This window comes from Salvia splendens, chromosome 4 (assembly GCF_004379255.2).
Source record: "Salvia splendens isolate huo1 chromosome 4, SspV2, whole genome shotgun sequence".
Classification (NCBI taxonomy): Eukaryota; Viridiplantae; Streptophyta; class Magnoliopsida; order Lamiales; family Lamiaceae; genus Salvia; species Salvia splendens.
The window spans coordinates 18,490,858-18,506,803 of NC_056035.1; the positions used below are offsets into that span (position 1 = coordinate 18,490,858).

General features: G+C 37.9%; 1 protein-coding gene across 1 annotated transcript; it reads left to right on the forward strand.

Moving 5' to 3' along the window:
• Positions 1-191: 191 nt before the first annotated feature.
• Positions 192-2,701, forward strand: LOC121800776. The gene is made up of 5 exons (XM_042200281.1): positions 192-515; positions 686-947; positions 1,041-1,457; positions 1,578-1,832; positions 2,073-2,701. Exons 1-5 carry the CDS (start codon positions 192-194, stop codon positions 2,699-2,701), a joined length of 1,887 nt encoding a protein of 628 aa, XP_042056215.1.
• The last annotated feature ends 13,245 nt before the right edge of the window (positions 2,702-15,946 follow it).

Here is a 15,946-nt window from a genome sequence, read left to right on the forward strand (position 1 = left end):
TTAATTTAATGTTTGTTAAATTTATCATTCTAGTTATAGTTGTAGCCGTAGACTTGTAGTTGGGAATTATGAAAGCATGAGTTTTATACTTTTATATAGTTTGAGTTATCTATAAGCTGCAAAATACCCTTTCTAGTTAGATATAAGTTTGTATATTTTTAATATTTTTGCAGAAAGTAGAATTAAAAAGAATGAAGAAACAATCTGATCTTCGAAATATGTTCAAAAGAATGAAATCTCATGATAGTTCAAGTTCTTCGGCTCCAAATGATAATACGTCTCCCTCAAATGCTAGTGCGTCTCTGGCTCCTCCCAATGTTACCGTGACTCCTTCAAATGTTAGTGTGTCTCCGACTCCTTCAAATATTACTGTGACTCCTTCAAATGCTAGTGTATCTCCGACTCGAAGTGTCCCGTTAGAGGAAAAAGAATTGATTTACGATGTTGATAAACTTAATCATGATCCTGCAAAAAGAGATAGTATAATGAAATATCCTCCAAATGAGCGATACGCAGTTAGGAGAGCATATATTCTTAAAAAGCCTTGTCAACCAAGATCTCACAACTTTCCTAGAAAAAAATTGGAGGACGTTGATTTATGCCTTATTGGTTTGATACATGGGATTGGCTTGAATATAGCATAACAAAAGATGTTGCATTTTGTTTTGTTTGCTACTTGTTTAAGAATGAAGTTGGACTTACTGCGGGGGGAGATACATTTGTGAACAAAGGATTTAAGTCGTGGAATAAGCCGGACAGATTTACGAAGCATATTGGTGGAGTAAAAAGTGCTCACAATCTTGCTTATGAGAAATATGTGAACTTAAGAGGTGGCAAAAAAAAGTCTCTTCTTGTTTCTCTTAATAATGCCACCGAGGTGACCATAAAAGAATATGACATTCGCTTGAAGGCTTCTATTTCATGTTTGCGTTATCTACTGCAGCAAGGTTTGGGCTTTCGTGGACATAGAGAAAATAGTGAATTCCTTAACTGAGAAAATTTTCTTGAACTTTTGAAATGGTTAAGGACACATAATGAAGTTGTTTCAAAAGTGACTTCGAAAAATGCTCCTGGAAATTTTCAATTGATATCTCCAACTATTCAAAAGGATATTATCAATTGTTGTGCTAAAGAAACAACTAAGCGAATTGTGGAAGAACTTGGTGTTGACTATTTTGCTATATTAGCTGATGAATCAAGTGATGTGTCCCAAAAGGAACAATTATCTCTTTGCCTACGCTATGTTCATAGAAAAACGGGACATGTAGTGGAAAGATTCATTGGTCTTGCTCATGTTGGTGATACCACAGCTTTATCTCTTAGAAGTGCAATCATATCATTGCTTATTGAACATTCATTGAGTCCATTTAATATTCGAGGACAAGGATATGATGTGGCTAGTAACATGAAGGGTAAAATACATGGATTGAAGACTTTGATTATGGAAGATACTCCAAGTGCTTACTACGTCCACTGCTTCGCCCACCAACTTTAACTGACTCTTGTAGCCATTGCAAAAAAGAACGATGAATGTGCTTGGCTTTTTGATACGATTGCAAATTTATTAAATGTTGTAGGAGTTTCTTGCAAGAGACGAGAATTGATTCGTGAAATTCAAGCACAAAAACTTGATCAAGCCTTGGTAATTGACGAACTTGAAACAGGGTCTGGGTTAAATCAAGAACTTGGTTTGAAGAGGCCCGGGGCCACTCGTTGGAGTTCTCACTACAAGACTCTTTTAAATGTCATGGACCTATTTTCTACAATTGTTAAGGTTCTTATGATTATTGGAAAGAATGACTCTAAATCGGATGATAAGTGCAAAGCTCAAGGCATTTTGTACTCAATGGAGTCATTTGGCTTTGTTTTTATGGCACAACTAATGACTATTATATTTGGGTGCACTAACAATTTGTGTCTTGCCTTGCAAAGAAGGGATCAAGATATAATTAATGCTATGAGGCTTGTCTCTTTAACCAAAAGGCAACTGTAAAAAACGAGGGATGATGGATGGGAGATTCACTTGAACAAGGTAATCTCATTTTGCAATAATTATGGCATTGTTGTTCCAGATCTGGAAGCTTATTATGTGCCTCATGGAAGATCAAAGCGCTTTGTTCAACAAGTTTCCTATCGTCATCATTTTCGCATTGATGTGTTTATAGAGGGAATTGATTTATTACTTCAAGAATTTGACAATCGATTTGATGAAGTCAATATGGAGTTGATCAGATGCATGGCTTGCTTCAGTCCTAGAGATGGCTTCTCTTCTTTTGACAGAGAAAGTGCACTCAAACTTGCAACATTTTATCCTTCTGATTTTTCAAGCATTGATTTGAGGTCTCTTGATTGTCAACTTGATATATTCATGGAGGATATGAGAAGCGATAATGACTTTCAGAATTTGCAAGATCTTAGTTCTCTTTCAATGAAGCTTGTTGAAACAAAGAGGGATGTGGCTTACCCCTTTGTCTTTTTGCTTATCAAGTTGATTTTGATTCTTCTGGTTGCTACTGCAAGTGTAGAGAGAATATTTTCTGGAATGGCGTTTGTGAAGAATAAGTTGCGAAATAGAATTGGTGATAAACCTTTGAATGATTGTTTGGTGACTTTCATTGATAAAGAAATGTTTCTACAAGTCTCTGATGATGATATATCACATCACTTTGAGGAAATGAAGACTCGTAGAAAAATAAATTAGATGTTATATTTAGTTTTTGGTTTATTTTATTTTAAAATACACGAGTTCAAAATTGAATAATATTTCAATATTATTTTACCGTTATTTTCTATTTTTTTAAGTGTTATGTAATTATTTATCATATGACTCGTACCCCCAGATGACAAATCCTGGATCCGCCATTTCCTATGCTAAATACTAAAAGTTCCCCACTAGGTCTAAGCTACATAAGTAGTCTCTTTACTCAGATTAAATAAACTCAATAATAAAGTTATAGTATTAATTAGCTGGGACATTATTCACGGATTAATTAAACTGTTCACAAAGATAATATACAAAAAAAACTAACAAAAGAAAAAGACAAGCTGGCTGCTAAGTTGACTGTTGAATTATGGGCATTATTTGTGGGTCACTGCTGCACAACTAGGCACTAGATGATTTCCAACTTAGCGAAACTCAATGAATTTTGCTACTAAGAAATGTATATTATTTTCAAATTAATGATCATAATAATGCACAAGGCGGGCCGCGGGTAGCGAATTACTATCCAACCCTTTGTACTATTCTTGTATTATAATATTATTAAATTATTTATTTTAACCAGTTTAGTTATTCATATTAGGGACTATAAATTTAAAATTATCGAAGAAAAGATACTTTGCTTCGGACGGAGTAGGAACATATCGAAACCAGGATAAGACAAAAAAAGCTAATCTTAAATTAATAAAAGATGTACACGTCAATTTGTTGAACTAAAACTCCATTATTTTAATATCTTTGAAATTTAAGATTCTAAGTGATAATAGTTGTTATGGACGTTAAACACATTTGATTAAAAGGATGGACAAATGATTTGATGAATTATCCTGTTAATTGGTAATTACAGAGATCAAAATTTATTTAATCCCTAAATCCCTTAGGCCACCCGCAACGCGTCACGCGGGTGGCCCGTAATCCGTCACGTCGGGACGAGACAACGGAGTGACGCGTTGCAGCGCTCCGTCTTGTCCCCAGCCCGCCGAGACGGATGACGAGACGTCTCGCCACGCGCCAGCGCGACGCGGTGCGCTCCGGCGCCATGTGTGACACCCACTCGCCGGCCCGCGAGTAGGCATCGTCACGCTGACACAATAAATTATTTTTTAAAAAGATTTGAATTAAAAAAAATTAAAAAAACGAAAAACGGTAATATTACCATTAATATTACCGGTTTTTATTTATTTTTAATATATTTTTACTCTATAAATACTCCTAATTCATCCTCATTTCACACACAAATACACATCTATTCTTCCCAAATCATCTCCACGGCCTTCGGGGGATGATTCGCCGGCGGAGTAGTTTTTTTTTTTATTTTCTATAAAACTGTATTTTAAATTATGTAATTTATATTTTTTTAGGAGTTTTAATTAAGTGTTTTTTTTAATTTTTTGATTTTTAAGTTGTATTTGTATTTTATGTTGTAATTTTATTTTATTTAATGAAGTGTGTTTTTATTAATTGAATTTGATTGGAAATAAAAATAAAAAATGAAATTGAATGAATAGTAATTTAAGAGACGGTTAAGGGACGGATAAGAGATGGAGGGTTGCAGGTTCCGTCCCTTAGTTAAGAGATGAAGTAAAAAAGTACAGTGGAGCCCATGAATAGTAATTTAAGTGACGGTTAAGGGACGGATAAGAGACAGCGTTGCAGATGGCCATAGAATAAAAGTGAAAAGTTTTGCATGACGATCTTTCACGTAAGGAGGCGGGCACTTACAAAATATAACTCCATTAAAAAATAGAGTAGTGCTAAATGACCATATTAGAGTGTCCACTATAGTATAGGCGTGCAGAACGCCCCGGCGGGGGCGAAGGCGAGGCGGTCTATAGTGAGCGGGACGTCCGCCCCGAAGCGGACAAAAAAAAGGGGCGGAAGGCCTTCCGCCGAGAAATGTGCGAGGACGCGCCGGCTTATAATGGGGGCGGTTTGCGGCGGGGCGGGGCAGGGAGGACGATTTTTTATTTTTTGTTTTTTTTAAATTCAATTTAATTTACCTATAAATACACCTCATTTCACTCATTATTTTTACACCATTCCAATTCTTCACTCATACTTTCTCTCACTAAGAGCATCTCCAATGGTTTTAGGCTAGCCATAGGCCAGCCATAGGATAGCCACAAACTCCTCCTACCACATCATAAGGACTAAAACTCCTCCTGCCACATCACCAGGACAAGCAACTGGACAAGCAATAGGCTAGCCACAATAAACAAAATTATAAAAAATAAATAATTAACAATCACACAAAATACGGAATTAAATTTACGACACATATACGGGAAAATTCAATAATAATATTTAAATTAAAAAAAGTACACTAATTTAAAAAAATTACATTAATTAAAAAAAAACCCTCTTCCACACACGAGCCCCCGCCTCCGCCTCACACCTCGTGGCCGTCGCCGTCGCCGCCGTTGTCGCCGCTATCCAGGACCCCCAAATCTGTGGCATCTGAGCCCCCCAACTGTGCCGAGGCGACATCCAAATCGACCCGCATACTCTCGAGCATTGAGTGAAGAAACCTCTTCTCCACGGGTCAGTTGCCGCCCTCCATTCAGCTAAGATCTTGTGCATCTGAGCCCGCGTTTGTTGTCGCGCGAAGAAGGCGAGCTCGGTTGGTGATGTGCCAACAGGGGGGATGCCGACTGGACCTCCTAGGACCCCTGGGCGACCCCCCTCGCTACCCGTTGCGCCCGCCTTTGACCAACCGGGCGAGTGCGGCGAGTAAACGATGGAGGGGACGGGAACTCCTGAACATCCTGGGGGAGGTCGTGGGAACCGCCGCTGTAATCACCGGCATAGTTCAGTCGCTGCTTCTTCGGCCAGCCAGCATCGACACCTGCCCGAAACTTCTCGGAGTCCATCAGCACCTCATAGCAGTTCCAGTAGGTGAACTCCTTATAAAGCCCGGGCACGGGGAAGTCTTTCTCCGCTATCCTCCTGCAGTCCTCGTCAGTTTGGCCACTGGTCTGCATTCGGAGGGCGTTGGTGTACAAGCCCGAAAATCGGGAGACCGCAGCCCTGATTCGGTCCCACCCCTTCCGGCACTCCTCCCCGCTGTGTGGCCTCCCCTCCGGGCAAAATGCCTTGTAGGCTGCTGATATTTTAGCCCACAAGTTGACAATCCTCTGATTGTTCGAATAGAGGGGATCATCGCAAACACTCACCCAAGCCTTGGACAGCGCGACGTTCTCCGCATCCATCCACTTTCTCAGTGCCGGGCTGTCGTCGTCAGCCGGCTGCGACGACTCGCCGACCACCCTTTTGCTCTTCCCCTTGCCCTTCTTCTTCTTTGGTGCGCCCCGACCCCACCCTACTCCCCCGTTTGAACGGGAGTGTCCACATCCTCGAGATCTATCCCCAACTCCTCTAAGGAGAAAGTGTCACACCCAGTGAACTGCGTCTCCGATGGGGTCGATGTGTGCGAAGAAGCTGTCACGACCGCCCTTCTAGGGTAATTAAATGCGGCGATCGTGACCTAACAGGACTTAAATGCAATCAATTAAAAGGGGCTAGGGTTTTATAAAAAGGGGTTTGACCAAGGAAATAAATGAACAATCAATCAAGAGAAAAGGGTTAGGGTGACGCTTTGACAGATGGACCAAAGGAGAAAACAATTATAATCATTTGTATTCAAGATAACAAGGGGTTCAACGTACTAAAAAACGTATCATGTCTTTAGATTCTAAACGGAACTCAAAATAGTGTCAAGATCAAACAATAAGTAAAACATGTTTCAGCGGAAGCATCCAAGAGAAGAGTGAAGTTATGTGTGAAGACACAACGACACTCACAGATCAAAGATAAACAATTCATTCATCAATTAACTTGCTCAACACCACCATACTCTCGCCACCGCTCAACCTGCACATAGGGAAAACACATGCATGACTGAGTACTATAAAGATACTCAGTGGACTTATGCCGAAAACATTTTCAATAAAAGTATTATTTATCATGCCATACATAAGTAACCATCGGGGTTTTATCTTTAGAAAGGCCCGAGGCACTCAAAATCATTTCCCATTGTAAAAGTCGACTGATCAGTCATTTTCCCATAGACGTTTACCATATCTGCCAATACATGACTTGGAATGTGGCCACAAACCAAGTCACTAGACCGGCCAACCTGTACGCTAGCACACGATCTACCATAGGTGTACACTAGTCCAAGTAGGGTTTGCGGCCCTACGAGGACCCGAATTCGATTGAAATAATAATGGCATAAAGTCATATCAGATAGGCACGTTAAAATCAAACAAGGCATGATAAACACAGTTTCATTCCCATCGATAAAACATTTAGGACATCGTCCTTATTTAAAAGAAAGCCCACCTCGACGGCTTAGATCTCAAGTACTTTCTTCCCCTTGCTATCACGCTGAGAGCGCGAGTTATCACCTTTAAAATTTATGTGTATCATTAATCAGTCTCAATTATCGACTCAAAATCATGCATGTCCCCAACGTTTCCCTTTTCCCATCAATGCGTTTTATCAACATAAGGAAACACACCATAGAATACATCAACGTACAACACATCACTACATCATAGAATGGGTTCCTTAACACATATGCATCATGCATATCATTCAAAACTTAACAACATAGATTATTTTTGTATGATAAAAATCTGGCAGAATAGCGCAGTCATTTTGTAAAAATCATTAAAAATTCATCCGACCTCTGTTGGGGCTGAAATTTTACCACAATATAGTAGACACAACAAAGATCATCCAGTTAAAATTTCACATCAAAATCACATCTTTAGGTTGGTCAAATAAAAAATGAAACTCACTGGATGAGAATACAAATTCTGGCAGAACTGCGCAGTCGACTTCAACAATTCATTAAATATTCATCTGTTGCCCAAAGCGTCTGAATTTTACACACAGAATAGAAGACACCTTGACGTTTACTCAGTTAAAATTTCGAACAAAAATAAGATCGTTTGGTCAGTCAAACATACGTCGGAATCTACTGTCCAAACACCACAGTTGTCATGCTTCCAAATTTCGAATTAGGGTTTATCAAATATTCATCCAAACACATATATTCATGCTTCCAACACATAATCATGCTTCAAAAAGATCTCACCATCATGTTCTCATATATTCACATAGCATTCACCACAAATCATCCATAAGTTCATTCATAAACAACCATAAACGCATATACATATCTTTTTCTCATGCAACCATCAATCCCACCCGATTAAATATTAGATCTACGATCTCTACACTTATTATATGCATGATGGAATCAAAAGCGAGGTTTCAATGGAGAGGATGAGGAAAAGAAGTTCAATTATACCTTTCTTGATCAAAAGCAATCGGTAGAAACAAAGTATAATCTTGATTCTTCAAAAATTCTTGAGGCTTCAACTTAAATTCTTCTCAAAAGATGAAGAATTCATGGAGGGAAAATAGAAGAAAAATTGGGAGGGAGAGGGAAAAGTGAGGCGTGAATTTCAAGGGAGTGGGAGGCGTGTAATTTGTGATTTAGGTTTAGGGTTTCTCTCTTATTTATAGAGTGCAAGATTTAATCTTTAATTAAATAAATTAAAGATTTGAAAAGATATGGAGTAGTGGAAGTTGGCGTGAAATAGGAGAAAAAATAGGAGGAATTCAAAATCTAGGCTATTTAATTAGCCTATGATTTAATTTGGTATTTCATGGAGTAGAATAAAATAATACGGAGCAGAATAAAAATAATAATACTCCCAATAATATATGGAGTAGGCGATTTTATTCATTCTTCCACAAGAAATTAAACTCAAATCCTAATAAAAATAGGATATGGAAAGATCTCCTTAGGTATGGTAAGATTTGCTAGAATATTTATATTTATTCATGGAAGGGAATAAATAAGGGATCAAAATATATAATAAACAATTCCTTCTTCCCTTAAATAAGGGAAATTTTGAAATCTCCCTAGGAATAAGGTAGGGGTCGAATTTCTCATGGAGGAATAAAGAATAATCGGGTTTTGGATTTAATTAGGATAATTATCCCAACAAATAATTAAATCCAGGAAAAAATAGAATTCCTCTCCAATAAATAATAGTGGTCGAAAATTTCAAATAAAAAGGGCAAGGTAATTATTGATGATCCTATTTAATCCCACTCACCTTTAGAAAAATAATTCACCACACTATATATTTCACCCCGCAACATTCATTCAAACAGTCACGTCATAATTCAACAAGATTGACTATTCCACATTCTCGTCACGTCTTCAACGATATTGACCATTCAATGGTCACGTCATTTCCCCAACAATGTTGACTATTCAAACCAAGTCTCAACTCCAAAGCACAATCATGTCACATAGAAATAAAGCAATTAATTCACTCGTCAATTAATCCACATACTTCACGGCATTAAAACATTTAATGCAAAATTTTAGGGTTCGAAAATTAGGGTTCAAAAAGTGAGGCGTTACAAAAGCAGTCAAAAAATCAAGACTGGGGCGATAGACATTGTCCCCCCCCCCCCCGGGCATCCCCTGCATCCCCGGCTGCCACCCCGGCATCATCTGCATCCCGACTACCCACCCCGGCATCATCTGCATCTCGGTACCCCCTGCCCGCCCTGCATCCCCTGCCATCCCGGCATACTACCCCTGGCTGCCATCCCGGGCATCATCTGCTGCCAAGGGTACATGTTCTAGTACCCGGCCATCGGACCTCATCCACCTCCCACGGGTACCGTGGGAGTTTGAGACATGCTCGTCACTGGAGTAGACTCGTTGTTGTTCTCCATTTTTCTTTATTGCTCTTGTACAGAAATTAAGTGAGAGAGAAAACTCGTTAAAACAAGCAGTGCAAATGAAAATGACGTGCAAATCGCGTATATATAGTGTTTCGGAAAAAAAATTTGAGCTGGCCGATCGCTCGCCGGTCGGGAGCCTGCAATGGCGGCCAGCCGACCGACGAGCGGATCGGCCAGCGCCCGAAAATCGACGTTGGGTCACCGATTTTTTCGCCGAAATGGCGCTCGCCGGTTCCAATGGTTCGGTGAGCGGACTGGCCAGCGTCGGGAATCGGCTAGCCTGCCCGCTCGCCGCCATTGGAGATGCTCTAAAATTTGTGGATTCCATTGGTATTTAAAATGGACGATTTGTTGCCTCCGCGCCAATCCAGATGGGTGTACCACGGAGCAATGAATATTTGATCCAACGTTTCACTGATATGCGCAGGAGCACAGCACATACCGCACTCCAGGTCGATTTGATTGAAGAAGTTTGAGCACGTAGGGGAGGTGGCGGTGCAGTGTGAACACCATCGTGATGTTCAATAGATTAATATTTCGTTGTATAATTTTTTCAGTACTTTAATACGATAAAAATTTAGTGTTTAATTTTAATTTCTTCACTTATAGCCGTTTTTTCTAATTACGTATAGTCCGATAATTTTAATTATAATTGAATTAAAATAAACGAAAAAAATTGGGGCTATTGGAAGTGTCCGCCTATAGTGGCGGAAACCTTTTTTTTGGGCGCGGATAAAAAAACTGGGGCTGTAGACAAAAAAGAGGGCGAGACTATTGGAGTTGTCCGCCTTATAGTGGACACTCTTATGGTTCGCCATTAAACAGATTTTTTATGAAAAACCGGACCAGTTCAATAAGAATTTATTCATCTTAAAAGCATCAGATTTTGAAGGACAATTATACCCTTTTTTTCTCTACTCTTGAGTCCTTACATTTACTACTAAAAAAGCATAATTAAGAGTGGTTCTCTTTTTTTATCATTTATCATTTTGACAACAGAAACAACAAATGATGGAATATTTAAAAGAATATGTACATAAAAAATATAGATTTACGTAAGACGTAATTAATTTCTAACCAGTTGTGCACATAAATATTAAATTATAATTCTACTAATATATTTTATGATTCCTTTTTATTTGACTGATTTTTTTAGTTTCTATTTGATAGAATTAAATAAAATGTAATAATATATTCTTAAAAAATGAATATTAATTTGTGTGTAATATTTTAGATATTCAATTTATTTTTCAGTTTCTCTAAATATTTCTAAAAAATTGGGATTCCAATTAATCTTACACTATTTCGTTAAACATTTTCAAATTTCAGTTTATCATACTCGGTAGTGGGAGTCGGTTGATCTTCATTTCAATTGAATGGCGGACGATTTTAATTAATGTAAGTATAATTGAATAGTGGAATCCTCTAGTTTTACCGAATTCATTAAAATAAAGTGAAATCCTTAATAATTCATAAAACTAAGTTGTGACATAGATTCTTTTGTTGTCCATAATAAATAATCATTTGAAATCCTCAATAATTCAATTTAATAATAAATCAATAGAATTTGTAATTGAATATATAATCAATTGAAATTTATATTCCATTAAATTCAACATAAATAGAAATCCACAATTTTTTAATCATAAGATTCACCAATGTTGGTACATTTCCTTTGCACAAAAGATCAATTGACGTCCCCAATCGAATTGGATATCAAATGTAATCTTCAAATGTTCAATTAAATCAAGACTAACAAAATTTCAATTTATTCAACTGAATCTGTAATTCTCTAAGTGATTCTAAGATCAATTGAAAATTTTAACTGTTCAGTTAAATATAACATTAATTAAAATACTATATTTTTTCAATTTGACTGAAGATCAACCAAATTTCCAACTTAATTTAATTTCTCGAACGGCTCAATTTGAAGTAAAGATTAATTATATCTCAAAATAGACCTAAATACATAAGATTCTCAATTGAATAGAAAACAAATGAAAATTATCAATTGATAAACTGAAAATACGATAATTTGAAATATCAAATTATTTAAATAATAGTATGATATATTTAAATCTATATTTAGGTATTATAGAATTTATATAATGTTATGTCACAATTTAATATGAAGAAGAGTTACATGACTATCATAATATCCTGTAATAGCATATACTAGTATATGTTATTTTATGGAGAACAAAAGATTCAAATAATGCGTAATTACTATCATTAATTGAATCGAATTCCCAATTATCAAATGGAGGTTCATTTGATTAATTAAAGAGTATTTGATGTATAATAGATTAATTGGAAAAGGGGAATAAATATTTATTAAGTATGGAAAAGTGAATGTTGAATCAGTTTATTTTAAAAAATCAGATAATAACTATTATAGTTCATTCTTATCTATATTCTCACACTTTAATTATATAAATTGTTACTAAAATTATACTCCTGCAATGCAAAACAAATAAAAATAAAAATAAATTAGTGAAAAAAATTATTATTAGAAGAAAAGGAACATAATAAAAATCAAGTAGAGAACTAAAAAAACGTTTGCTTTGAAAAAAAGAAAGGGTAGTAATGTAAAAATATTTGAGAATTAATGGAGATAATTAAATAAATAGTATCTACGGTTGATATAGTTACTAAAATGTCATTTTATGGCCCGCTATATTATGGCTGGATAGCTTTTCCCTAAAAAGTATCGGCTTCCTTGCAAATAATCTCAAAAGGGTAAATATAGAAAAATAAAATAAAAGAAAATCAATGGTAATGGAAAATGGTAATCATTAGAATGTTGATTCCTTGGCCATGCGCAGTCGCCTAAAATCACCCAAAATCAGTGTTAAGTGGAATAATTTGTGGAGGGGAGTTGTAATAATAGATAAAAAGATGTCATGGACTCATGGTTGGTTGAATAGTAGCATATTAGTGGTTGAAGCAATACATTCAACCTTCACTTCTCCACCTTGCTCAAGTGGGAAAGGTAAAACTCTAAAGTGTTAAGTACTATGTTTAAACTCTGTTGCAATAATGGGTTTATTTTTATTGGTGAAAAATAGGTGTCCCGAGTTTCATTATATTAAAGACAAATTCTCTATTTTTGGTGCAATGCAAGGAATAATTAGTGTAAGAGTATCACTAAGAGCATCCACATCGGCGAGCTGCAGCTCGTCCGTCCGTGCCAGCGGCGCGTCACCGCTGTCCGCCGCTGCGCTCTTGCCGCTGGCACGGCGCTGCACGATGCATCGAGCACGTCCGTGCCAGCGAGCAGCATACGTGGCAGGCGGTGATTGGCCAACGACATAGCCATTGGCAATTTGATTATTTTTATAAAATAAGATTTTAATTAAAAAATCCGATTAAAAATAAAAAAAAATATTTTCCCACTTCCCAAAAAATTATATCCGTTTTCTACCCACTTTTAATTTATTTTTCAATTTTTTCCCAAAAAATACACATTTTCATCTATAAATACCTTCACTTTCACACCCAAAAATTCACACCACACTACACAATTCTCATCTACATTCTCTCATTTCCATTCTCAATTCTCAATCTTTCTTCCACTCCTACAACATAACAATGTCCGGCCACGACGATCATCCCCCCAGCTCCCACGGTTGGAACCCCGAGTGGTTTGGTTCACAACCGTTTCCTAGTCCGGAAACGGAATAGTCGGCCCCTCCTCAGACCCAAGGTTCGGTGGTTCCGGGTGGCTACCGGCCTTACCCGATCGACGACCAAGATGACCCTGAAGGTCAATACGGGTGGACACCCGAGCCTAGAGCGAGGTCGAGCGGCCCCTCCCAAACTCCGACTCCTCCTACTCGAGGTGTCCGCACACCGTACACTCCGGCGGATATGGAGCAATTGTTCAAAGCGTTCTTGTCAATCTCCGAAGATCCGGAGTTTGGCACGAACTAATGAAAACCGGCTGGGTGGAACAATCGAGCGCAACGAGAGTATGGTGCGCAACGCCATATACAGAGCCAACGAAGAAATCCAAAAGTTCCAGGGGTATTATCTCCAGGAAGAGCGGTCGGCGGGGAGCGGCCGGAGCGAGGTCGACATCATCAGTTCCGCCTTGTCGACCTACCAATCCATGAACTACAAGCCGTTCAAGTACCTCAACATTTGGCAGGAGACGCGGTCGCATCCGAAGTATAGGGGAGGCGTAACATCCTCCTCTAGCGGCTCCTCCAAACGGTTAAGATCGGTATCCCTATCCGATGCCGGCTCCGAAGACGTGGCTAGCCAACTTGCCGGAGCTAACTTGAGTAGCCCCGACGCCGGCCAGAGCGGTTCCCAACACCGACCGCAAGGAAGGAAGAAGGCGGTGGCCAACCGCCGTCGCGCCGCGACTCCATCCGCCCCCGATCCCGAACCCGCTCCTGCTCCCTATGTGCCACCTCAACCCCCCACCAACTCGTTGTGGGGGGTTTTGGCCCAACTCAATTTGGCCGATAGGTCAAATATGACCCCCGAGCAACTTCGATCGCATATGGCGATGATACGGGGTCTCCAAAGAACGTTGGGGTATTGCCGGATGATGACTAGTCTTCCCCGGATGTAATTTTTACGCTTTAATTGTGTAATTTTTATTTTTTAGGATTTTAATTATGTAATTTTTATTTTTTAGGATTTTAATTATGTAATTTTTAGTTTTATTGTAATTTGTAATATTATTCCGGGTATTTTTAATGAATTTTAATTTTGTGGAAATGTTTTTATTTAAATTGAATAATAGAATGGTGGGACCCTTGTGCTCGTGCTTGCGGAAGAGCACGGATGTGGGTGTTGTGTTCTTGCCTAAGAGCAGGCAGAAAAAGTGGGTCGGGCCCACATCCGTGCTCGCTGGCAAGAGCACGGATGTGGATGCTCTAACCGTTTATATACACTAAGTTTAAACTCATTTTACTGTAAATATCACATTAAATAGTAATTTTTCTCTAACCATTTATACTAAACTCAAACCTCAAATAATATTTACTATCCATTATATTTTTTAACTTACAAAATTTGAAAAAATGATATGAATTTCTTTGTGTAAACCTAAAAGTAGGTATTTTTTACTAAAAAACCTAAAATAAGATTAGTTTTAGAGAACCATTGAAATTATATACTAGTAGTACATGTTGAGTAGCATTAGAGTTGGTCCAAGACCTAAGTTCACACGTAACTTTACAATGGACAGTCCCTTTTCTAGAAAGAAACGGAAAAAAGGGAGAGATCCCTGAAGGCTAAAGATGTTTATACTTTATATAGTATATAAATTATAAAAAAGAAAAGTTGAAAGTGCGTTTCAACATATAGATGAATCGTTAACTCACTTACACTGCAACTTTATTGATCATAAATAATCTGTTTTCCCTTCTATTTTTCTTGGGGTTTTAGGGTACAAAGGGTTTGTGGCATTGAGCAATAAAATATTAGGGCTGGACTCAAATCGAGATTTATTTATAGATTCAAAGTCATTTTCTTCTTTTCTACTACTAACAAACAATTTTACAACAGTTTGCTATCATTCGATATAAATAATGTAAGGGTTGGAAGTGCTACTCCATCACCAAAACACATACTATTGTGACATGTATGTATTAATAGTATGCTTTGAAATGCTTATACGTACGTAAATTTATTTTTCAGTTTTATGAGAAAGAAAGAAATTTTGTTTATATTGTTTTTGTCCTTTATTCATCAATTCAAACAAAAGAATGTAAATAGTCTGTGCATTGTGTTTATAGGTACTGAGTGATGAAGATATCTTTAAAAGTTCTCTTACCTCCTTGCAGAAATAAATAAATAAATAAATATTCCAGCTTCACCTAGATAGGAAGCAGACTACGCAAAGACCGTGCGAAGCTGGTTTGCTCGCACACGACCTATGGCTATGGCTTCTCGCTCTACACCCCTTTCAAGTTCTAGTTTCGTGTTTTTACATTTTCTCCCTTTTTAGACAATTCATCCTTTAAAACTCAACAAACTCATAATCATATCAATTTAGTAGGAATTATTTCAATTGTGCATGTTAAATCAAACCAAACAAAATGGGAATGGTGCCCAAATATCAGAGGTATATAACACATGCATCATTAATTATTTATTATTTTGATTTGTTATTACATGGGGCTTTTTCGTAACCAAGTAAATTATGAAATCTTGGGCAATGGAATGGTAACTAATTAGAAGCCAAATTGATTTTTTTTTTCTCTTAGAGCATCCACAATAGCGCCTAGCGCACCGCCTAGTCGAGCGCCGGCGCTAGGCGGTGCGCTAGGCGAACTATTGCAGCCGCCTAGCCGATTTCACGGAAAAAAACCGCCTAGCGCTCGGCGGTTCCGCGGCGCTAGGCGGTGCGCTAGGCGATCCGCTAGGCGCTATTGCAGCGTCCGGATCGCCTAGCGCACCGCCTAGCGCGAATTTTTAATTTTTTTTTGTTTC